We start from the raw sequence: 23,334 nt of genomic DNA, 5'->3' as shown, positions 1-23,334 counted from the left end.
GCCCGGGGGCGCCGGGGCGGGCGCCGGGCGGGCGGGAAGGGTCTTCGCCTTCCTGCCGTCCGGCCGCGGCCCGCCGGGGCCGCCCGGGGCGGGGTCCAGGCCGGGGGGTCGACGGGGGGCGACCGGGGCCGCGAGTCAGGAGGCGGCCGAGCAGTCCCTGTGGGACACAGCCTGGGGACTTACCCCGGGAACTCCTCTCGGGCCCGGAAAGGGGCATGGTCTGTGGGAGTTTATTCCTCGGGGGTCTCTATTCTGGAAACAGAGGATCGAACTGCGGGCATGGCCACCCCAGCTGTGTGTCTGGGCCCCCCTTCTGAGACTAGCGATCCCATCTGTCGAGTGGAGGTGACACTCGGACCTGCCCACCACGGGGGAAGGTCTCAGGGTGCTTGGTTGGTGGGGGTAAACCTGTTAGGAAGTTTCCTTCCTCCTTGCCAGTTCCGATTTGGGGCCTCAGGTCCAGAGTGAAGCGGGGATGTTTCTGACTCTGTCCAGACTTGGAAGCCCTGGATGGGTCAGAGGGCGCCGTGCGGCTTCCCCACCGCACTCCCAGCAGTGCCAGCTGCTGGCCCGGAGCACCTATCTGGAGCTCTCTTGGTTTGCTGTACTTAGGCATCTGTTTGCTTCCAGCATAGTGAAATTCCTTTGGTTTGTTCATGGAAGGCTTTGGCTGGTGACATCGGCTAGGAAATGACTTTTCTCTCCTTAGAAATGACGCAGAAACAGCAGTATTGAGGGATATTAGGGATAGGTTCTTTCTTTTTTTTTTTTTTTTTTTTGTTTTTTTTAGTGAACATCTATGTTAAAGGAGCCAGCGAGATGCTGCAATCCTCTGAGCATGCCGTGGGCACCTACTCAGTGCCGTATTGGAAAAAACCATTTGGAGATGCTGTTAGTGTGTAATGTGGTGGAAGGAGGCGGATCCAGACTTCGGAGAGATGTGGGGTGCACACTCAGTTGGGGAAGACTCTGGCCTGTGAGCTTACTCACAGGACAGCTCCCTGCCTTGCCAGAGCCTGCCTCATCGGCCGGTCTTGCATAGCATGATGTAACTCCGAACGGCTAGGTTTCCCAGCACGCCTGGAGCTTCCTTGCAGGAAGGAAGGCACGGTGGTGGTCTTCACACGTGAGGTCTTGGCCCCGTTTGCTTCTCACTCAGGAAATGAGTGAGCACCTACGTATGGCTGCTGTAGCCAGCATTTGGCCTCTTACTCCACGTGGGCCCCACACCCTCCAAGAGCACTGTGGCAAGGGGCTGTTGATGTGAGTGTTCAGCAGGTTCCGGCTTGGGTGTGGCTTGGCACTGGGTGCCCCCAGGCGAGCCTGGGCTTCCTCTCTCCTGCCCCACATTGCTGGGCAGCAGGAGGGTTCCTGGGAAGTTTGCTGTTGGGCAAGATGACTGCCCAGCTCAGCCTGGTGCTCTCTTCTCCCTTGGATTCATCCTGTTTCCCTCCCACCCTCGCAGCTTCATCCTAGCCCTTCCTTTTCCTTTGCTGAGTCCTGCACTATGCTCTAAATACATCCTGTGTTGCATGCCTGCTCAGGAATGCCCACAGTGACCCTCAACCCCTGAACCCTGCCTCTGCTTTGCCCTCCCTTATGGAACTAAGTCTTTTTTTTTTAAGATGACCGGTAAGGGGATCTTAACCCTTGACTTGGTGTTGTCAGCACCGCGTCACCCAGTGAGCTAACCGGCCATCCCTATATGGCATCCAAACCCGTGGCCTTGGTGTTATCAGCACCACACTCTCCCGAATGAGCCACGGGCCAGCCCCATGGAACTAAGTTTTTTTGAAAACTGGGAGGAAGGTGTGCCAACCTGCTGTGTGGAACAGACCAGACCAGACTCGTTTGCTGGCTAATCCCGCACAGCTTAACTGAGCCCTTCCCGTGCAGGCCCCTGGGGTGGGGGCTACAGCTGGCAGTGAGCAGCCACAACATGGCCCTGCAGCTGCTGGTCAGGCGAGGAGCCGGATCAACCCGGGCTGTGCCGGGGGTGCTCAAGGCAGAGACTCAGGCAGGTCGCCTTCTGATGGGAGGTAGAGGCAGCACTGGTCCCGGGGGGCACGGCTGATCAAGACCAGTGCCTGATGACTTGGGTGGTGAATCCCCCAGGGTCCTCATCCTCCTCTTCTCTGAGCACATCTTTCCCACTGGCCACTTTCTGTTGAAAGACGATTCATGTCTTGCTCTCTATCTTGTCCTGGTCCCCAGTGTTGTCACAGGAGTCATGGGGCTCCAGGGCACCCAGTGCAGTCCCACCCCCTGTTTTACAGGCAGGAAGTAGGAGGGGAGGGCTGAAAGCCGGCCCATGGTTACCATGGCCCAGGTCAGTAGGCAGGACCCGCTGACTCTGTCGTGTTTTTTGTTAAAGCCCCGCCTCTCACCCTATGGTCCTGGCCCTCTCTGTGAGATCATCCCTGCTCCTGTCCTCATCTGGGCCTTGGGGGCTTAGACTCTAGGTGCCCCAGGGAGTGATCCCCAGGGGCCCACCCTGTCCTCTCTCTCCCACACCAGGGTTGCCCCTCCCCTGGCCTGGCTGGCTCTCACCATCATCCCACTCTTGCTGGTGCCCACTGCCAGCACCACTCAGGGCGCAGCAAGGCAGACACCTGCACCCGTCCCTATTGGGAGCAGGCCTCTCACCCCCATTTTCTCTCGCTCTTCTATGGCACTGGCCTGGCCATCCCTGAGACTCATCTAGAGGCATTCCTTCCCCCTTGATCATTTGTTGCCTAGCCCACCCAGGGCTGCCCAGGACAGCCTCTCCTCTAGTGTCCAGGCCTGGCCCGTGCTTCTGTCCTGGACTCATGACCCCTCCGGTGGGGTGACAGGATGGTGTCTCCTGCCTTCCTCCCTTTGATCCTCAGGGCAGCCGTCTCCCACCGGCCTGCACACTCCTCTGCCCACAGCCGGGACTGACTGGAGTGTCCCCAGGGAGGGAGGGTCTTGCTGGTCGGATCCCTGGCAGACTCCTGCCATCTCTGGCCTGGCCACCTGTCCTCGTGTCGATCCTTGTCCAGACACTTGCCTCATCCTCGTCCTCTGTTGGGATGGGGACGCTTTACTGTCCTCTCACAGGTTGCACTACTGTCCCCTTGTCCACTCACCAGGTCTGGATAACCAGCCCTGGTCTCCCTGTCTCTTCCACAGCCTCAGGCCCCCACCAGCAGTTTGCATCACCCCACTCCTGGCCCTGTGGCTCCAAACCTGCTCACCCTCACTCTCCAGCAAACCAGCCTCCATCCTGCATTGCCCATGGCCACTTTCTTTTCCTGGGCCTCTTCCTGTGGTCCCTATCCCTTTGTGAGTCAACCCAGTGCCCACCCCCCCAACACACACCCATCTCCCAGCCCGGCTCAGCTCAGGTGTTGCCAGCCTGTGCCATCCACACCAGACTGCTCAGGAGAGAATGTCCCAGGCCTGCTGGCCCTCCATGTGGTTGGGGCACTTGCCCCTGTCCTCTGTGCACATGGACCCTCCAGGGCATCTTGGTGCTGCCCCTGCCCTGTGTCCCCTGCTCATGCTTCTTGGTTTTGCTGTATCAATGGCACGAGATGCGCCCTCGGCACCAGTGGAGTGGGACTGGCTTCTCTACACATCTGACTCCGTCCTCTTGTCCCTCCTGTCTCCAGGGCTGTCACCGTTCCGGTCCTCCCTAACTCCTTCATGCTAGGTGATATTGGCCCTCCTTGACCCCACCTCATCTCAGCCTCTGTGCCCATCGCCCTGCCTCTCCTCTGCCCCCAGCTGCTTCCTGACCTCCTCAGAGAGGCTTTACCACCAGTGCCGTTCAACAGGTCTCTTGAGGCTCGCGGTGTGCCAGCATTGCTTGGGACACAGATGCCGTGAGCTCGGGCAGTGAGGATGAGTCTCCACTCCCCCAGTGTGGCTGCACTCTGGGGAGATAGGTGCCCTGCAGCTCAAGAGGAGATGGGGCTTCTCCTTGCAGCTATGTCCTGGCCTATCTCAAGGCAGCCAGATAAGATGCCCCCAGGTAGATCAAGCACACACCTGAAAGCAGAGCGCCAGGGGAGGTGGTGTTGGGGGTGCCCTGCCACAGGCTTCCTCTGGGGAAGGAAGTTGTTCCTCCACTGAGTCTGTTGGGCTTGGATGCTTTTTGGCAGCCTTGGGGAGTTCCCTGGAGGGCTGCTCGTCTGGCCGCCTCACAAGCAGAGGCTCTTAGATCTGCTGCCTGTGCTGCCTCGGGGAAGCTGCAGCAGGCCCTGTGTGGTGCCTGGGAGTCTCGGCCATTAGTTCCAGGAGCATTGTGACTGGCTCCCATCCTGTGCACCTGCTGGGGTCTGGGCTGGAGAGTCCTTGGGGGTGGTTGGAAGGATAGGCTGGGCAGGAGCTTGTGCCAGGAGGGCAGATCCCCTATGAGGTCGGCACAAGGCACAGGGACCTTTCCACGTTCAGGCCTGGGGAGCAAGAGTGCCAGGGACACACAGGGATGCAGAAGGGTCCTTATCATTAGGCCTTTCGGATGGAGCCGTACCTCTCATCTAATGACTGTCATGGGAGTGTGGTTGGAGATGAGGTGCTCACCCAAGCTCGGCGTGTGGCAGGGGTTGCAGAGGCCAGCAGTCAGCTCATCTTGCCCAACCTTGACAGACATGGTGACAAGAGGAAGAAAGGCCTGCTGGCCAGTGCTCATCCAGCCCCTGGTCCCCACCCTGTCCTCCATGATGAGTCCCTGGCTCCTGTTGGGTGGGGTGGAGAAGCAGACATAGGTCTCTGCTGCTGGGTACAGTGTGAACACCCATGCATGCTCATGGTCCCTGCTCTCCCTGGCCAGTCCTAAGCTTTCCCAAGCTCATGGCCGTTCTGGTTCCAAATGAAGGCTAAACATAACAGCGATGATCTTGGCATGACCTTTCCCATGGCAAGGCCTTCCTCCTGAGTGTGCTGGTGAGGACTTGGAGCTACTCCAAGGACCCTGAGCTGAGGAACTGGCCAGTGACAGGCTCAGGGGCAGACAGGGGGAGCCAGGTATGGGCTTGATCAGGGAGGGGAGATGGGGTGGAGGTGCCCATGGTGAGAGAGTGCTGGAGGGGAGAGGGGGAGACCTGAGCTTGGGGGGGGTCTGGGACAGGGGTCACAGTCCAGTGTTCAGAGTCTGTGGAGGGCAGAGCAGACTGATGGGTCTTGCCCCCAACCTTTGCAGGAAGGGACGAGAGGGGGTCTTTTGGCATCCAGGCTCCAGCAGGTGCTGGGGACCCCTGAGAAATGAGCCCCAACTGCAGAGATTTCCACACCAGCACCTGCTGAGTGTGCCTTGGCCCATCCCCCTGGTGCCCCACACAGCCCCGAACAACAGGCAGGGAGCAGCCAGCAGTGGGTGACGTGGCTGGCTCAATACAACAGTGCTAGGGAGGAGCCCCCCCACAAAGTGTCATGGAAACAGGGACGAGATGCTAGGTGGAGGGTGGCCAGGCCCTGATGCAGGTCGCCTGATGCTTCCTGGGCTGGTGGCTTTCATTATTTCCTTAGTTGCTGCTTGGAGTGCATGTCCCCACCTTCCCAGGAAAGCCATTCTGTGTTCAACATCCCATGAAGCCCTGGTGTGCTGAGAGCGCTCGGTCTCTGATAGGGCAGGGTCTGCGAGGGCAGGGCAGTGCCCGGGAAACGGAGGAGGCTTGTGGGGCCCACGGGTGGACGTGGCCTGGCTGCCCTTGGTGGAGAGGCCAGGCGTCACATCTCTGTCCCGGCCACCTCAGCTGGGTGGGCTGGGGGTGAGGAGAGGGGCTCCCTGTCTTCTCAGCGTCTGCTGTGTCCGGGCTGGGGGAGCCATCTGTGCCCTGCTGACCACTCCTGCTCGCGTTCGGCTGCAGGTGGTCTTTGGGAGGAAGCTTCCCGCCTTCGCCACAATCCCCCTCCACCAGCTGCAGCATGAGAAGAAGTACGACATCTACTTCGCAGATGGAAAAGTGTTTGCGCTGTACAGGTGAGAGGGGTCCTCATCCCTGGGCCCGAGGGTGTGCAGGTAGCCTCACCTGTGTGGCCCTGGTGATGGGGACAGGCACAGCCTGGCACCTCCAAGCTCCTCACAAACCCAAGGGGGCTGCGTTTCCATCTCCAAACATCCACAGCCCAGCTGTGTGACAGGCGGGTGACTGGGGATGCAGCAACACCCTCCTAGGGTGGCAGTGGAGAACGCAGGTGTTCCCTGGGGGAGCTGTGTGGCGTGCAGCATGTGCTGTCTGGGGCTTTTTTTTTTTTTTTTAAAGATGACAGGTAAGAGGATCTTAACCCTTGACTCAGTGTTGTCAGCACCACGCTCTCCCAAGTGAGCTAACCGGCCATCCCTTTATAGGGATCTGAACCGTGGCCTTGGCATTATTAGCACCATACTCTCCCGAGTGAGCCACAGGCTGACCCTTGTTTGGGGCTGTTTTAGGGCACGTGAGCTCGTGCAAGTCAGGCTCTTAGCCGATGTCCCGAAAATACATTAACAGGCACAGTTGTCACAGGGTGGTGCTTGTCATCTCCTGGCTCAGGGCGAGCCCAGGGCTCCTGACCCCAGGCTGCCATGCAGGCCCTGTCATTGTCTCCCCCTGACGTGGGACCTTGTGGGCAGCCACCTACAGGCAGTGATGCTGAGTGCTGGGATGGTGGCGGCTCCTGTATCTCCCCAGGCAGCTGCTACAGCACGAGTGCCCACGGTGCCCTGAGCTGCCACCCTTTGGCCTCTTCGGGGACCTGGAGCAGCACATGCGGAAGCAGCATGAGCTCTTCTGCTGCAAGCTATGCCTCAAACACCTCAAGGTGCGACCACCATGGACCGGGAGGGCCAGGCTGGGGCCCCGCCCTGCCAAGGGGGCTGTGCAGGGTGTGGCCACACAGCCGGGAGGGCTGGTCCTCTCCTGCCTCTGATCCCGGGTGGCTCAGGGCAGCTGCATGCTGGTCCCCCAGAGACCTCCGGTGCCTCCCAGCACATCTTGGCTGCATGGGCCCACCAGGCTCCCCATTCCAGCACTCTGGGGCAGCCCCGGTGCCGTCAGAGCCCTCTGCTTGTCCCTCACTGCGTTGGTGCTGCCTGTGGGAAGAGGTGGGAGGCCCAGGAGCCCCTACCCTGTGCCCAGCCCTCCGCTCCCTTCAGATCTTCACGTATGAGCGCAAATGGTACTCGCGTAAGGACCTGGCTCAGCATCGCATGCAGGGGGACCTGGATGACACATCACACCGCGGGCACCCACTCTGCAAGTTCTGCGACGAGCGCTACCTGGACAACGACGAGCTGCTCAAGCACCTGCGCCGTGACCACTACTTCTGCCACTTCTGTGACTCGGATGGGGCCCAGGACTACTACAGGTGATCAGTGGGGCAGAGGCGACCCTCCCCCAGGGCACCTGGGCGCTGGCCGGCAGTGCTGATGCCCTGTCCGCCACCAGTGACTACGCATACCTGCGCGAGCACTTCCGGGAGAGGCACTTCCTGTGCGAGGAGGGCCGCTGTAGCACGGAGCAGTTCACACATGCCTTCCGCACCGAGATTGACCTCAAGGCCCACAGGACGGCCTGCCACAGCCGGAGCCGTGCCGAGGCCCGCCAGAACCGCCAGATTGACCTGCAGTTCAGCTACACCCCACGCCACTCGCGCCGGAGCGAAGGTGAGTGGGCGCCAGTGACCTCCAGCCTGGCCTGGCTACCCCTGGGGAGGGATCTGAAGGGCCCACGTGGCCAGCATCCTGCTCTGGAGGCCTCAGACCCAGGTCCAGATCTGCCTCCCTACAGCTCTACCAGGGCTGAGAGGGTTCAGGTGAGCCTATCTCCTGGCCACCTGATGGGCTGTGGGTGCCTGCATGCAGTTGTGGGTACAGGCCACTCCGTGCTCCAGCCTACCTCCTTCAGTGTCTTACATCTGCTGTTCTGGGGTCCCTGGGGCTCCTTCCTGAGTCAGGAGGCTTTATTGAGTGCCTGTTATGTGTAGGTCCTGGTCCAGAGCTATGGGGCCCAGGCTCCTTTCCCATCCCATTGCTTGTTGGGACTTGGTACCCAGGTTGCAGAGATCTGGGGCTGGTGTGGACCCTATAAGGTGTCTGCACCCGTCTCCTGGACTTGAATGCCGTGGGGGCAGGGAAGCCTCTGCCATCTAAGCCTGAGTACTGTCCCAGGGCTGGCCTGGACAGCCGGGCCATCAGTTCTGCTGTCCTCCCAGGGCCTGGGACAGTGACAGGCTTTCTGCTTGCTACAGGGGTCATTGGTGGCGAGGACTATGAGGAGGTGGACAGGTACAACCGCCAGGGCCGAGCGGGCCGGGCCAGCGGGCGTGGAGGCCAGCAGAGTCGCCGAGGCAGCTGGAGGTACAAGAGGTGGGAGGATTTGCTTGCTGCCGACGTTCTTCTGGCCCCTTCCCTGAGGTGGGGCCAGGACTTCTGGGGTCCGGAGTATGGTGACAGACTGCTCAACGTCCTCAGTGAGCAGATGTTTTTTTTTTTTTCTTTCCTCTAGTTTTAGCCAGAGACAACAGGGTTAGGGGTGGGTGACAGGGGCCTGTGTCACTCGGAAGGTGAGTGCAGTTGTGTTGGGAAGCGCCTGTGAGGCAAGTGCGTGTGTAGGCCCCGGCAGGGCAGAGGCATCACGACCCAGGTTCTGCCTCCTGAGGCCGTGGTCCTGGGCCTTGCTCAGCCTGAGGGCTGGCCTCCCCATCCCAGGGAGGAAGAGGACCGAGAAGTGGCAGCTGCCATCCGGGCCTCAGTGGCCACACAGCAGCAGGAGGAGACCCGTAGGAGTGAGGACCAGGAGGACGGCAGTAGGCCCAAGAAGGAGGAGGCAGCGGCACCGGGGCCCATGGAGCCCCAGGGTCCCCGTCGCCTGCCACGGCCTCAGGGTGAAGGCCCGGGTGAGCCATCCCTGCCTGTGGGCAGCTCTGCCCAGGCCCTCAACTGCAAGCTTGACAACAGTCTTACATTCCCCGATCCCCCCCGGGGGCCTGCCCTGCACCCTGACCTAGGGTCCTTTCGCGTTTTGTAGGCCCCAAAGAAGACTCCACAAATGGTCCTGTAAGCCAAGAGATCTCAGCACCAGGCCCAGTCCCCGGGGCCACCCCTTCGAGGTGTGTGTGGGAACTGAGGTGAAGGTGTGGGGCACCTCCAGGTGGGGTTGCAGAGCAGGCCGGGGCCTGGTGAGCCCCTGACTAGCTCTCCCCTACCTGGACTCAGCACCCTCCCGCAGCCCAGCCCAAAGCTCAAGGAGGAAGACTTCCCCTGCCTCTCTGCGTCTGCTTCTTCTTCCTGCTCCACAGCAGCAGCAGCAGGCCCTGTGGGGTTGGCGCTGGCCTACCCCGTTCCTGCCAGGGGCAGGAACACCTTCCAGGAGGAGGATTTCCCTGCCCTGGTGTCTTCAGCGTCCAAGCCCAGCACTGCCCCCACCAGCCTCATCTCAGCCTGGCACAGCAGCTGCAGCAAAAAACTGACCCAGCCCACCCCAGAGGCCCAGGCTACTGGCAGGGGCTGCCAGCCCTCCAGGAAGGCTGGGAAGGGGAGCAGGGGCAGCAGGAAGGGTGGCTCAACCCCTGCTGAGGAGGAGCCACGGAGCGTGCCCACCGTGGCTGCCGTCTCCTCCCTGCTGGGGCCGGCCTCCACCCAGACCTCCACCAGAGTTGGCCGGAAGAAGAAGGTGGGCTCCGAGAAGCCCAGTGCTGCCTCGCCCCCGCCACTGCCCCCTGACCACACCCCAAAACGCCCTGGGGCTGAGCTGGCCCCTGAAGCCCCCGCCACCAGGGCTGAAGGGCCAGCCGTTGTCATCGTCAATGGACACACAGAGGGGCCAGCCCCAGCACGGAGCACCCCCAAGGAACCCCCTGGACTCCCCAGGCCCCTGGGGCCCCTCCCCTGCCCCACACCCCAGGAAGATTTCCCAGCTCTCAGCGGCCCCTGCCCGCCCAGGATGCCCCCTCCCCCAGGTACAGTGCCAGGGGCAGGCCTGCTCCCAGGTATTGGGGAGAGGGCTGGGGAGGTGGAGTCAGGCTAGAGCCCACGGGTGTGAGGTGTTTTCCCAGCTGCAAGACAGCCTGTGGGCCGAGTGCTGGCGCAGGCACCACCATCTGCCAGCTGCCACTCAACCGCTCTGTGCCCCTTTCCTCTCTGTGAAGCAGGTGCTCCCGTGGGCCCGGGTTGGTGTGTGGTGAGGGCGGTGTGTGTGCTGGCCCCAGCCTGCTATGGGGAGGAGGCACGGCCGTGAGCGAAGCCAGGCCTGGAGGGCCGGGCGGCCTGGGGAGGCACAGCCAGAGGGTCATATGCTGGGTCTCGTCACACCACCCCTGTAGGCTTCAACACTGTGCTGCTCCTGAAGGGTGCACCACCCCCACCCCCACCAGGTCTGGTGCCCTCCATCAGCAAGCCACCCCCTGGCTTCTCCGGCCTCCTGCCCAGCCCCCACCCGGCCTGCGTCCCCACCACCACCACCACCACGAAAGCGTAAGTGGGTGGGCTGCAGCCTTGTGCCACCAGGGGAAGGGTGTCCTCACCTGGGCCACCCTAGAGGCTGAAGCCTCCACCTCCTCCTCGTTTCCTGACCCCAGACCCAGGCTGACACCCCCACCCCGGACCTACCTGGTTCCCGAGAACTTCCGGGAGAGGAACCTGTGGCTCATCCAGTCCATCAAGGACTTTCTGCAGAGCGACGAAGCCCGTTTCAGCAAGTTCAAGAGCCACTCGGGGAAGTTCAGACAGGTCAGGCGGGCTGAGGGGTGCGGGGCGACTGGTCTGTGCTTGCCCGGGGCCCAGGCTGGAATGGGAGTAACTAGGTCTGGCCCTCCGGGTGGCAGGGCATAATCTCTGCAGCCCAGTATTACAAGAGTTGCCGGGACCTGCTCGGAGAGAACTTCCAGAAGATCTTTAATGAACTGCTGGTGCTTCTGCCCGACACGGCCAAGCAGCAGGAGCTGCTGTCTGCGCATGTGGACTTCCTCAGCCATGAGAAGCCCCCCAGCACTAAGTCCAAGAAGAACAAGAAGAGTGCGTGGCAGGCCAGTGCCCAGCAGGCGGGCCTGGACTGCTGCGTGTGCCCCACCTGTCAGCAGGTGCTCACACACAATGACATCAGCTGCCACCAGGCACTGCACGCTGCCCGGGATGACGACTTCCCCTCACTGCAGGCAATTGCCAGGATCATCACGTAGCTCCCACCATGTGGGCAGGAGCTGCACACCCATGAGCCTCTCCTTCCTCCTCCGGGCTGCCAGGCAGCCCGGGAAGGCCTGGTGAGGCCCCCTGCAGAGGCCTGTTGTCTGGCTGAGCCCCAAGGGAGTCGCCAGAAGGGCCACCCTGCCCCATAAGCACACTGTCACACAAAGTTCCATCCCCTGCCTTAGCAGTGGGCTGGACTTGGTTTGTAGTCTTGTGCTTTGGAAGGTGTCAGGGGAGGGAAGGGCTGGGATGCCAGGACCTGTCCCTGCTGTCAAAGCCAGAGGCCACTGTGGTCTGATCTGTGCCCTCCTGAGTCTGAGGGTTGCAGCCCCCAGGGTCGAAAGCTGCGGACCCCCTTGTGCTGGAGCCAGGTGTTGAGCGTGTTGTGTAAACAGTTGGTTGTTTCATGTTCAAGAATGTTCAGGATTAAAGGCAGACACGAAGTTGTGCTACTTGAAGTTGAATCTTTTTACAAGACAAGCTGAATCTGGGATCTCAAATTGCTTCTGACCTTTTATAAGACAGTTTATCTTCAAATAAATTTATTTTGCAATACTGCATATAGCTGGTTTTCTGAGCTTCCCTGCCTTCTGAGTGCACCTGAAGCCAGTGGCACTCTGAGACTTTGTCACACGCTGCAGCTCTGGCAAGTCAGCCAGCTGGTGGGTACTGGGGTGGAGAAAGGCCCGTTGGGGAGAGATGGGCAGCTGGGATTTGCTCACGGGAAGAGGCAGCCCATGCAGGCCCCAGTTCTTGGGGGTCTTGCACTGCCCAGGCCTTTCAGGAATGGATATAATCATGTTTGACCTAACACGTGTATCCCTAGTAAAACTATCCTTTGAGAATGTGGGAGTAATACAAAGACTCAAAGTTTATATCCATAGACTGATAAAAGAGCTATTAAAGATATACTCCATTGGGCCGGCCCGTGGCTCACTCGGGAGAGTGCGGTGCTGATAACACCAAGGCCACGGGTTCGGATCCCATATAGGGATGGCTGGTTGGCTCACTGGTTGAGCGTGGTGCTGACAACACCAAGTCAAGGGTTAAGATCCCCTTACCGGTCATCTTTAAAAAAAAAAAAAAAAAAAAGATATACTTCAATAAGATGAATTTAGAAACTGGGGGCATGTCTGAAATACTGTAGGAAAATAATTTGTGATTAATTATTTGGATCTAGTATTAAGTTTGTTTTTGGTGGCTGGCCGGTACCAGGATCAGAACCCTTGACCTTGGTGTTATCAGCACCACACTCTAACCAACTGAGCTAACTGGCCAGCCCTGGATCTAGTATTTTGGAGGGGGACTGGATACACACTGAAACCTGCCCTTTGTGCTCTAAACAGAGAAGGAAAGAAGTTCTCAACACATAGCCACATCAAATAAGGCAAAGAAAACGTCTTCAGAACAGAAGAAACGATGTTTTTCTAAAATAGGAAGAGTCACCTATGGTGAAGAGCCCAGGTCAGTGGCCTGCAGAGGGCCAGGAGGGTCAGAGCCGCATGGCTGCGTTGGCACTGCCTGCCCAAAGCTGAGGATGTGAACAGTGGGATTCCAGTAGTGTCCCCGACTGATGGCCATGCTCTGCCCCACTGGGAGATGAGCACCTTCACCCTCCACTGGGCTGGGCACAGGCCACCTGTGCTCACCACACAGGAGATGCCTCTGGCAGCTGTTGTTCCTGTTTGCAGAGGCTCATAAGGGTCTTGAGCAAGACCAACCCCACAGAAGAGCAGAGCAGTCAGGGAAGCAGGACATCTCATTACAACTAGAAGTAACTACTCTTTTTTTTTTTTTTCCTTTTTGTCTTTTTTCGTGTCTGGCAACGGATCGCAACCCTCAGTGTCGCGCCCGTACCGAACCGGGACCGGCAACGGGATCGCAACCCTCGGTGTTGCGCCCGCACCTCACTCAGCCAGTGAGCGGGAACCGGTCCGTATGTGGGATCCGAACCCTCGGGCAGGAGCGCCGCCGCGCTTCCCAAGCGGCGCACTATCCAGTGCGCCACCGGGCCGGCCCCAGAAGTAACTACTCTTAAAGAAGGGCAAGAAGCAACCACACTAGCACGAGGAAGCACGTCAGCAGTGCTTGCTGTGTGAAAAACCCTCTCAAGCTCAGCTCATCAACCCTCACCCTACTCACCGTGACAGGAACTGTCATCCTCTCACAGAGGGGAAGCTGAGGCACAGCCAGGTTGAGAGGCTTGCCCGGGTGGCTGTGCTAGAAAGTGGCAGAGCTGGCATTCTGGCTCCAGAGGCTGCTCCTAACTGTGCTTCACTCAGCCAGGAGGCGGCGAAAAGAATGCACTAGAAGTCTTAGAAATGAGTGAGTAATCGAGATAAAAATCCCAGTAGATGGGTTGAAAGGTAAACAAGACCAAGCTGGGGAATCTGTCCAGGAGCCAGAGCTGAGAGACAGGAAGGGCAGCTGGCGATGGATGGGGCGGGCCTGATGGGAGTCCAGGAGAAGCAGGCAGTGGGAGGGGTCATCAAGAGGGGTCATGATTGCTTTTCCCAGCACTGAAAAAGGAAGAAACAGGCCATCAAGCACTGAGCAGAATAAATACTTAAAGATCCACATCTGGATATATCAGAACTTGAGAGAAAAGAATCCTAAAAATCATTATCAAGAAAAGACAGATGTTGGGCTGGCCCATGGCTCACTCGGGAGAGTGCAGTGCTGATAACACCAAGGCCACGGGTTCAGATCCTATATAGGGATGGCCGGTTGGCTCACTTGCTGAGCGTGGTGCTGACAACACCAAGTCAAGGGTTGAGATCCCCTTACCAGTTATCTTTATTAAAAAAAAAAAAAAAAAAAAAGACGGATGTATTAGTTGAGGCTCTCCAGAGAGACAGAGTCAATAGGGTATGTTATAAATATATGAGAGGGGACTTATTAGAGGATTAGCTCACACAATTGTGAAGAGAAGTCCCACGATAGGCCGTCTGCCGTCACTATCTTCTCAGTGACGAAGACACAAGGATCACTCAGAGCCCAAATACTTGAAAGCAATGAGAGGCCGAGAGGGACTACACCAAGCTAACTCCCATAAAAAAGGAGAGAGTAGGTGCAACCCCGAGCTCGGGCTTGTCTCGTCTTCTGTTGTAATGTCAAGACTTTGACTATGTAACAATCTAAGTATAGTATCAAAAGAAGTACAAAAAGGAGTGTGTGAACAGGACAGAAAATGATCTCAGTGTTCCCTACTATACAATCAGAACATTTTTGCTGTTTTCAGCACATATAGTTCTGATCCTGTGCACTTAAGGCTTTTGCCCTTTGTGCACTCCCTATCTAATCAGGCCCCTGTGTTCCTACAGTCTGTAAACCAGATGCTGGTAGTGTGGCTCAGTCCAAGTCTGAGGCCTCAAAACCAGGGAAGCTGATGGTGTCCTTGGTGTAAGTCCCAGAACCTAAAAGCTGAAGTCTCGAGCTCTGATGTCCACGGACAGGAGAGAAGAGTACATCCCAGCTCCAGTGGATAGAGAGAGAGCTTCACCTTTTTTCTCTGTCTTTTGTTCTCTCTGGGCCCCCAACGGATTGGATATTTCCTGCCCATACTGACGGTAGGTCTTCCCCATCCAGTCCACTCAGGCTCTCATACTAATCTCTGCTAGAAACACCCTCATAGACACACCTAAAAAGATAGCTTTCCCAGGTTTCTTGGCATTCCTTTATCTAATCAAGTTGACACCTAGAATTAACCTTCACAACAGATAAGCTAGAAAAAATGCACATTGTCCATTTATTATTGCTCTAACCAGCAACATAGAATTCTAGCATGACCCAAGAAGTATCTTCAAAGTGCTAAGAAAAATAACTGACCATTTACATACCCAATAAGACTATCCTTCAAGAATGTGGGATTTCAGGGCTGGACACCTGGCTCAGTTGGTGAGAGTGTGGTGCTGACAACACCAAGGTCCTGGGTTCAATCCCCATACCAGCCAGTCACCAAATTAAAAAAAAAAAAAAAAATGGAATTTCAGTTTACGGACTAAGTAAAAAAACTTAATAATAATAAAAGAACATGGAGTAATGCAATGAGTAAGACTCAGTGAGAAGATTGTTTAAGATATACTCCAACAAAAAGAACAATTTAGAAATGGTGGGATGCAAATCTGTAATTCTGTAAGTAAATAATTTGTGCTTAATTATTTGCATCTAGTACCATGGACAACGCCAACATAAGACTGCGAGGATAAGAACACTTGTCATTCGGGGAATATAGAAATACTGACTAACGGGGCCGGCCCGGTGGCGCACTGGATAGTGCGCCGCTTGGGAAGCGCGGCGGCGCTCCCGCCCGAGGGTTCGGATCCCACATACAGACCGGTTCCCGCTCACTGGCTGAGCGAGGCGCGGGAGCAACGCCAAGGGTTGCACTCCTGTTGCCGGTCCCCGGTCCGGTGCGGGGGCAACACTGAGGGTTGCGATCCGTTGCCGGACACGGAAAAAAAAAAAAAAAGACAGAAATACTGACTAACATTTCTTAAAAAAAAAAAAAAAAAAAAAGGTTAAGTGAGTATATTAAGAATTTAAGAGCTTTAGGGCACTGTATTGTAACACCAAGATCAACAGTTCAGATTCCTGTACTGGTCAGCTGTACCCCCCCCACCCTCCAAAACAAAAACTACTGGAAGAATACATTAGAAACCAATAGGACAAATGTTTTAGTCCGTTTCTGTTGCTTGTTCTTATATATATATTTTTGCTTATAAGAAAATACACATGAGTAGGTAATTTGTAACAAAAAGAAATTTCTTGCAGTTTCAGAGGCTGGAAGTCCAAAATCCAGGGAGCACATCTGGTGAGGGCTTTCTTTAGGGGTGGCTTCAGTGATATCAGGGTATCACATTGTGAGATAGTGGAGCAGAGAGAGCGGTAACTCCTCATGCACTGTCCTTTTAAAGCCCTCAGAATCACACCCCTGACCATTATTAATCCATTCACCACAGCATGGTCCCACCTTTCTATTACCATAATAGTATTTCTCACCCTCTTAACACTGACACAGTGGGAGTCAAGTTTTGGGGGGACACTCAATCCACGGCAACAAAATAGAAAAAAAATAAAGATCAATTTAACAAAGCTAGAAGAAAGGAAAAATATGGTAAGTGGGAAACGCAGAATAAGTGCAAACATCTCAGGAGTGCCCACAACGTAGACAGGTCAAAGTCACCCAGATACATAGTTATCTATTGGGGGGAGTGTTGATGAATAAAATTTCATATTTGAAATTTTAAAGAAGGTTCCAGTTATAGTTATTTATAATAGACACATAAAAAGCAAGAGGACAGAACAGTTGAAAATACAGGAGTGGGAAGATATATCAGGAAAAATACTAACAAAGAAAACTGATGTGCCAATCAATGTTAGTATTGAATAATACAAAATGTGAAAAATTCTGAAAGGACAAAAAGATATTTCACGTTCAAAACAGGCAGCAGGTTCAGGTTCTGGGAGGCTGGAGCAAGCACCATCCATCCACCTCCTGCTGAAGTGGCTGCAGAGCCTGGACCAAAGGCCCAGAGCGGCTGGCGGGGGCACTTAGAGTAGCAGCAGCAACAGTCAGGGAAAGACCAGAATTCAAGTGCCATCAAACCGGCCATGTGTTTGCCTTTTTTTTTTTTGGCAGTTGGCTGGTACAGGGATCAAGACCTTGACCTTAGTGTTATAACACTGCCTTCCAACCAGCTGAGCTAATGGGCCAGGCTGTGGGATTCGGGGACACTCAGAGTGAACATCAGCATAGAGAACTCCAAAAGAAACACATTCAGTTTAGGATTAAAAAGCAGAGAAGCGCTGTCTTGGCAGGGACAGGGGCGGCACCAGGGGCCCACAGGCATCTAAAACTCTGAGGGAGGGAATCTTCCTTCCCAGTTGGAGGGACTGCAGCCCAGGGAGGGTGTTTTTTCTTCTTGGCTCTCCTGTGGCTTGTCCCAGGATGCAGGTACAGTCACAGGAAGCATGCAGCAGAGCAGGGCAAATAAAAGCCAGCCTTTCTGGCCAGACAACTGAAAAGGGAAGCCCTAGGGTACTGGAGAGAACTGAGGGATCAAAGAGAGGGGCACTCAGGAAAGTAACCCCATAAAATGATGATCTCCCAGGCTCATCCCGCAGCAGCACATGCATGGATCAGCACACCACAGACTTTACCACCACCCGGGTCTCAGACTGGCCACTGGGGAGCACACACACATGGTCTGAATAGCACCACAAACCTGGAAATAGAAGAGATGATCGCACCCCGCAGAAGGCTGGCAGAAACCTGTGGCCTAGGGGCCAGCCCGTGGCTCACTTGGGAGAGTGTGGTGCTGATAACACCAAGGCCGTGGGTTCTGATCCCTATGTAGGGATGGCTGGTTAGCTCACTTGGAGAATGTGATGCTGACAACACCAAGTCAAGTGTTAAGATACCTTTACCGGTCATCTTTTAAGAAAAAAAAAAAAAAAAGGAAGAAAGCTGTGGCCTGAAATCAAACAGGTCAACTACCTGCTAAAACAAAAATATTAACATTCTCCACAGGATTGAAGCAAGTCACAGAGTCTCATTATAGTACAAAACAGTCAAAATGCCCAAGACGCAATCAGAATTATTTAGCATACAAAGAACCTGGAAAACCTCAACTCACAGGGGAAAAGTCGATCAGATGCCAAAGCAGACGATACAGATGTTGGCATTATCTGACAGTCTTCAAAGCAGCTATTTCCAGCCACACGGAAGTCAAGCAAGGAAGTCAAGCAATAGAGGGGCGAGGAGAGGACGGGGATCCTCACCTGACAGCCAGCACCAACATGCTGCTGTGTCAGGGGGTAATCCTGGAGGTGGACCCTCTAGACTCTGGTGGCCCTGCCCCAGCCAACACCATCTGGAGCAGAGACAAGCCTTCCCCAGCAAGGCCTGCCCAAATTGCAGATTCGTGCACTAAATGACTGTTACTGTTTCAAGCTACCTTTTGGGGATGGTTTGATACATAACGATAGCAACCAGATCACCTTTGATGTCTGTATCGGTGTACTGTGATCATGATGAAAGATGTCCTTGTTTGTACAAATACACGGTCAAGTAATCTGTGTGATTAGTGTGTAGAATGTCCCTCAAAGAGTTCTCTCAAATGGTTCAGGGAATAAAATAAAAAGTTCTCTGTATTTGTAATTTTCTGGATGTCTGATATTGTTTCAAGAACAAAAGGGCTGGCCTGTGGCTCACTCGGGAGAGTGTGGTGCTGATAACACCAAGGCCACGGGTTCCGATCCTGTATGGGGATGGCCAGTTAGATCACTGGGTGTGCGTGGCACTGACAACACCAAGTCAAGGGTTAAGATCCCCTTACCGGTCATCTTTTTTTTTTTTCCTTTTTGTCTTTTTCGTGACCGGTAACGGGATCGCAACCCTCGGTGTTGCACCCGCACCACGCTCAACCAGTGAGCGGACCGGTCTCTATATGGGATCCGAACCCTCGGCAGGAGCACCGCCGCGCTCCCAAGTGCCGTACTCTACCGAGTGCGCCACTGGGCCGGCCCTACCGGTCATCTTATACGTGATTTTTTTTAAAAAAAAAAAGAAAGAAAGAAAGGGCCAGCCCGTGGCTCACTCAGGAGAGTGCGGTGCTGATAACACCAAGGCCACGGGTTCGGATCCTATATAGGGATGGCCGGTAGGCTCACTGGCTGAGCGTGGTGCTGACAACACCAAGCCAAGGGTTGAGATCCCCTTACCGGTCATCTTTAAAAAAAAAAAAAAAAAGAAAGAAAGAAAGAAGGACCTCAGTATATATCAAAGTTTTTAGGATGCAGCTAAACCAGACGGGAAATCTGTAACCTTGAATGAATGTATGAGAAAAATAAAGGTTGAAAACAAGCTAAATTTTCCACTCAAGAAGCCAGAAAGAGAAAAACAAAATAGCCTATAGGAAGTAAAGGACATAATACAGATTTAAATGAATGAAATAGGAAACCAACAAGAAAAAAATTTGTTAAAAAATGATATCGGGGGCCGGCCCATGACTCACTTGGCAGAGTGCAGTGCTGATAACACCAAGGCCACGGGTTCGGATCCCATATAGGGATGGCCGGTTAACTCACTGGGTGAGCGTGGTGCTGACAACACCAAGCCAAGGGTTAAGATCCCCTTACCGGTCATCTTTAAAAAAAAAAAAAATGATATCGGGAATTATTATTATTATTTTTTTTTTAATTTATTTTTTTGTCTTTTTCCGTGTCCGGCAACAGATCGCAACCCTCAGTGTCGCCCCCGTACCGGACCGGGACCGGCAACGGGATCGCAACCCTCGGTGTTGCTCCCGCGCCTCGCTCAGCCAGTGAGCGGGAACCGGTCTGTATGTGGGATCCGAACCCTTGGCGGGAGCGCCGCCACACTTCCCAAGTGGCGCACTATAGCAGTGTGCCACCGGGCCGGCCTATTATTTATTTTTTTTTAAAGATGACCAGCAAGAGGATCTTAACCCTTGACTTGGTGTTGTCAGCACCACACTCTCCCAAGTGAGCCACGGGCTGGCCCCCAAATATTGAGAATTCTAAAAGAGACAAAATACAGAGATGTTTTCAAATAATAAGATACTAAGAAATATACTGTCTAGGAACTTGCAAACCCAGATGAAACAAATAATTATCTAGATATAAATTACAAAAATTGGCCTAGGAATAAGTAGAAAACCTAAAGAAAATGGAAATGCCCCAACACCATTCCTCAAGAGCAACATCAACAAAGGTGCCAGGCCTAGACTATTTTATAAGTTCATTCTATCTGACCTTTATCTTATCTTTTCTTATTTCCCCAATCTCTTTTTTTTTTTTTTTTGACTGGTAAGGAGATCGCAACCCTCAGCACGGTGTGGTCTGCACCACGCTCAGCCAGTGAGCACACTGCCATCCCTATATAGGATCTGAACCTGCCGCCTCAGTGTTACCAGTGCTGCACTCTCCCAAGTGAGCCACAGGGCCAGCCCGTTATTTACCCAATCTTTAAGAAACACAAAATCTTTATCTTTTTTTTTTGGCAGCTGGTGGTGCAGGGATCTGAACCCTTAACTTTGGTGTTACAAGTGGTGTGGGGAACTGGGTGTCATCACGATGACCCCCTAAGCTAAGGAGCCAAATGGGACAGACTGCTGAAGTAGCAGTGGACAAGAGCACGGAAAGAGCTGATGCTGCAACCCTTCCTGGGAGGGCTGCATGCTGTGATTGTTTTGCCTAACCGCAACATTTTAACCTAAGCTATGCTGTCAAGAACTGATGGTAACAGCGATACCCGAGAAAACGAGAAAAGATGGTTACATAAGAACTCTTCATGACCTCCACCCCCACCCATTGTTTTTTGTTCTCTTGCACCTGTGAGTTTCTATAAAAGGAGCTTATTTCCCTCATTAAACAGGGCTTGATCAGAGTTCTGTCTTGCTCCCTTCCTTTGCATCCCTTGTCCTACCCACTCCCCCTTCCAGGTTCCATAGACCGACTCCCAATTCCTGTGGGTCGGGACACTTGTGGCGCCCAACGTGGGGCCTACGACATGGGGGATCCAGTGAGGAATTGCAACGGATAATTAAGGTGTGGCCACCCGTCTGCTGTCCTCGTCCAGTGAGAGCCTGTCACTGCGAGGTAAGTTACCATGGGACAAGAATTGAGCCGTCATGAAATGTATATTAGACAATTACAGAAGGCCTTAAAGACGTGAGGGGTAAAGGTTAAAACTACTGATTTGCTCAGGTTTTTTTTTATTTCATTCGTAATTTGTGTCCTTGGTTTCCTGAGGAAGGTACTATTAATTTTAAAAAATGGACCCGTGTAGGGGATGCTTTACAAGATTTTTATGAAACCTTTGGTCCTGAGAAGGTGCCAGTGACTGCCTTTTCATATTGGAATTTGATCCGAGACCTTATACAAAACAAGGAACAAGCACCCGATATTAGTGAGACTGTGGCTCAAGCTGAAAAAATTTTACGAGCTTCCTCTAAGCCCCTGTCCCGTGCTTCTTCCTGTCCTCAGCCTGCTCAAGAGGTCGATTTAATTTCATTAGATGATGAAGACCCTCTCAAGTCTCCCAAGGAGCCTGTAAATAAAGACCTCTCTGATTCTGATTCTTCGGAGATAGATTGGGGTGAACCTGATGAGGAGGCTGCCAAGTATGAGTCAGAACAGTATGACCCACCAGTGGTGGCGGCTGCCGTTAAGGCACCCTCACCTCGCCCGCCTCCTTATAATTCCCCCTCGGCCCCATTCCCTCCCTTGGGGTCCGACCCTTTAACTACGTTAGAAACTACCATCCAACAATTGGAAAAACAAGTTTTACTGGAAGAAAAGTTACAAACCCTGACTGCCCGCCTTCAGGAATTACGGGCTGGGCGTTCAGGTAAATTTATTCCCCCTGTGCCACAGTCTTTTGCAGCACCTCCCGGGACCCTTACACTGTCCCCCACCATTTTGCCTGTGGTTGAGTTTGCTCCCACAGTGCCCGGAGGGCAAGCTGTTCAACAGCACACTGCCTTCAGTATCAACTTTTTGAAGGAACTGAAGGAGGCTGTATCTAAGTATGGGCCTACTGTTCCATATGTTTTAACTCTTTTAGAAACTACAGCAGAAACATGGCTTACTCCAAGTGATTGGACCACCCTGGTCAGGGCCACCTTATCCAGGGGTGATTACCTGTTGTGGAAATCAGAGTTTTTTGAAAATTGCAAGGATATTGCTAAAAGAAATCAAGATGCTGGCAATGCTTGAACTGTTGATATGCTCACAGGTTCCGGTAATTATGGGACTATAGACATCCAAAGAAACTATGATCCTGGGCTTTTTGCTCAGATTCAGACCGCAGCGGTAAAAGCTTGGCGGCGCCTGCCACCCAAAGAAAGCTCCAATGTGTCCCTTACAGGGGTTAAACAGGGTCCTGAGGCGCCCTTTTCTGATTTTGTCAACCGTTTAATGACCACTGCTGATCGGTTATTGGGAAATGTAGATAATAATTTAGATTATATTAAACAATTAGCTTTTGAAAATGCCAACCCCGCCTGCCAAGCCGCCATCCACCCTAGAAAAAACAAAACTGATTTACAAGGCTACATTCGCCTATGTGCTGATATTGGAGCTTCTTATCATCAAGGCTTGGCCATGGCGGCCGCCCTCAGTGGACAAACAGTCCATGACTTTTTGGCAGCCCAGGGCAAAAACCAAAAAACATTCTTTAAATGTGGTAAAACTGGCCATTTTGCCAATAACTGTAATTCTCCTTCCGAAAAGCCTAAGCTGCCTGGACTCTGTCCTCGCTGTAAGCGTGGCAAACATTGGGCTAATGAATGTAAATCCAAAAAAGATGGGCCGGCCCGGTGGCACACTGCTACAGTGCGCCGCTTGGGAGTGCGGCGGCGCTCCCGCCGAGGGTTCGGATCCCACATACAGACCGGTTCCCGCTCACTGGCTGAGCGAGGTGCGGGCGCAACACCGAGGGTTGCGATCCTGTTGCCGGTCTGGGTCCGGTACAGGCGCGACACTGAGGGTTGCGACCCCGTTACCGGTCAGTAAAAAAAGACAAAAAGGAAACCCGTTGCCTCCCAAACAGGGAAACGGGAAGCAGGGCCAGCCCCAGGCCCCGACATCAACAGGGGCAAACAAGTTTGTGCCAGGAAACAACAATCCATTTCAGAACTCCTGCGCGCAACCCCCGGAAGCACAGGACTGGACCTCTGTACCACCACCCAAACAGTATTGATAAAAAATGAAGGTCCCCAAGTAATACCCACTGGGGTCTTCAGCCCTTTTCCACCAAATACAATGGGCCTTCTTTTGGGTCGTGGCACAGTCGCCCTTAAAGGGATTGGCATTATCCCAGGCATAGTTGATAATGATTTCACTGGAGAAATAAAGATCTTGGCTACTACATCCCATGACATTTTAATGCTCCCTGCAGGAGCGCGTATTGCCCAGTTGGTCCTTTTGCCCTTTTTACCCACAGGCTTTGTTGCTTCCCCTTCACCTCAGGGTCAAAAGGCCTTTGGCTCTTCTGATGTGTTTTGGGTAAAACAGATAACTCAACAAAAACCTTCTTTGACTTTAAAAATTAATGGTAAATCTTTTGTAGGGTTAATTGATACGGGGGCAGATGTCACTATTTTGAGACAGGAAGAATGGCCCAATTCATGGCCTTTACAGTCTACCTATACTCAGTTGGCGGGACTAGGCCAGAG

At 54.1% G+C, this 23,334-nt stretch overlaps 1 protein-coding gene across 1 annotated transcript; it reads left to right on the top strand.

Annotated features, from left to right (window-relative positions):
- The first annotated feature begins 279 nt into the window (after window positions 1–279).
- On the top strand, window positions 280–11,691 carry ZNF598 (zinc finger protein 598). The gene is made up of 12 exons (XM_008581988.1): window positions 280–345; window positions 5,835–5,947; window positions 6,639–6,768; window positions 7,103–7,314; window positions 7,395–7,612; window positions 8,197–8,314; window positions 8,657–8,844; window positions 8,976–9,057; window positions 9,164–9,906; window positions 10,270–10,420; window positions 10,525–10,675; window positions 10,771–11,691. The coding sequence occupies exons 1-12, from the start codon at window positions 280–282 to the stop codon at window positions 11,122–11,124; spliced, it is 2,526 nt and encodes an 841-aa protein (XP_008580210.1). The 3' UTR covers window positions 11,125–11,691.
- Window positions 11,692–23,334: the final 11,643 nt, after the last annotated feature.

Source organism: Galeopterus variegatus, unplaced genomic scaffold (genome assembly GCF_000696425.1).
Source record: "Galeopterus variegatus unplaced genomic scaffold, G_variegatus-3.0.2 Scaffold92, whole genome shotgun sequence".
NCBI lineage: Eukaryota > Metazoa > Chordata > Mammalia > Dermoptera > Cynocephalidae > Galeopterus > Galeopterus variegatus.
Note: the sequence above shows the minus strand (reverse complement) of the source record. Positions and strands in the feature narration are given on the sequence as shown.

Excerpts from the sequence above, each read along its gene's own strand:
- ZNF598 (XM_008581988.1), top strand. The coding sequence starts at position 280 with ATGGCCACCCCAGCTGTGTGTCTGGGCCCCCCTTCTGAGACTAGCGAT. Across the intron at positions 8,315-8,656 it reads GGCAGCTGGAGGTACAAGAG|GGAGGAAGAGGACCGAGAAG; the intron begins GTGGGAGGATTT and ends TCCCCATCCCAG. Across the intron at positions 10,676-10,770 it reads ACTCGGGGAAGTTCAGACAG|GGCATAATCTCTGCAGCCCA; the intron begins GTCAGGCGGGCT and ends TCCGGGTGGCAG.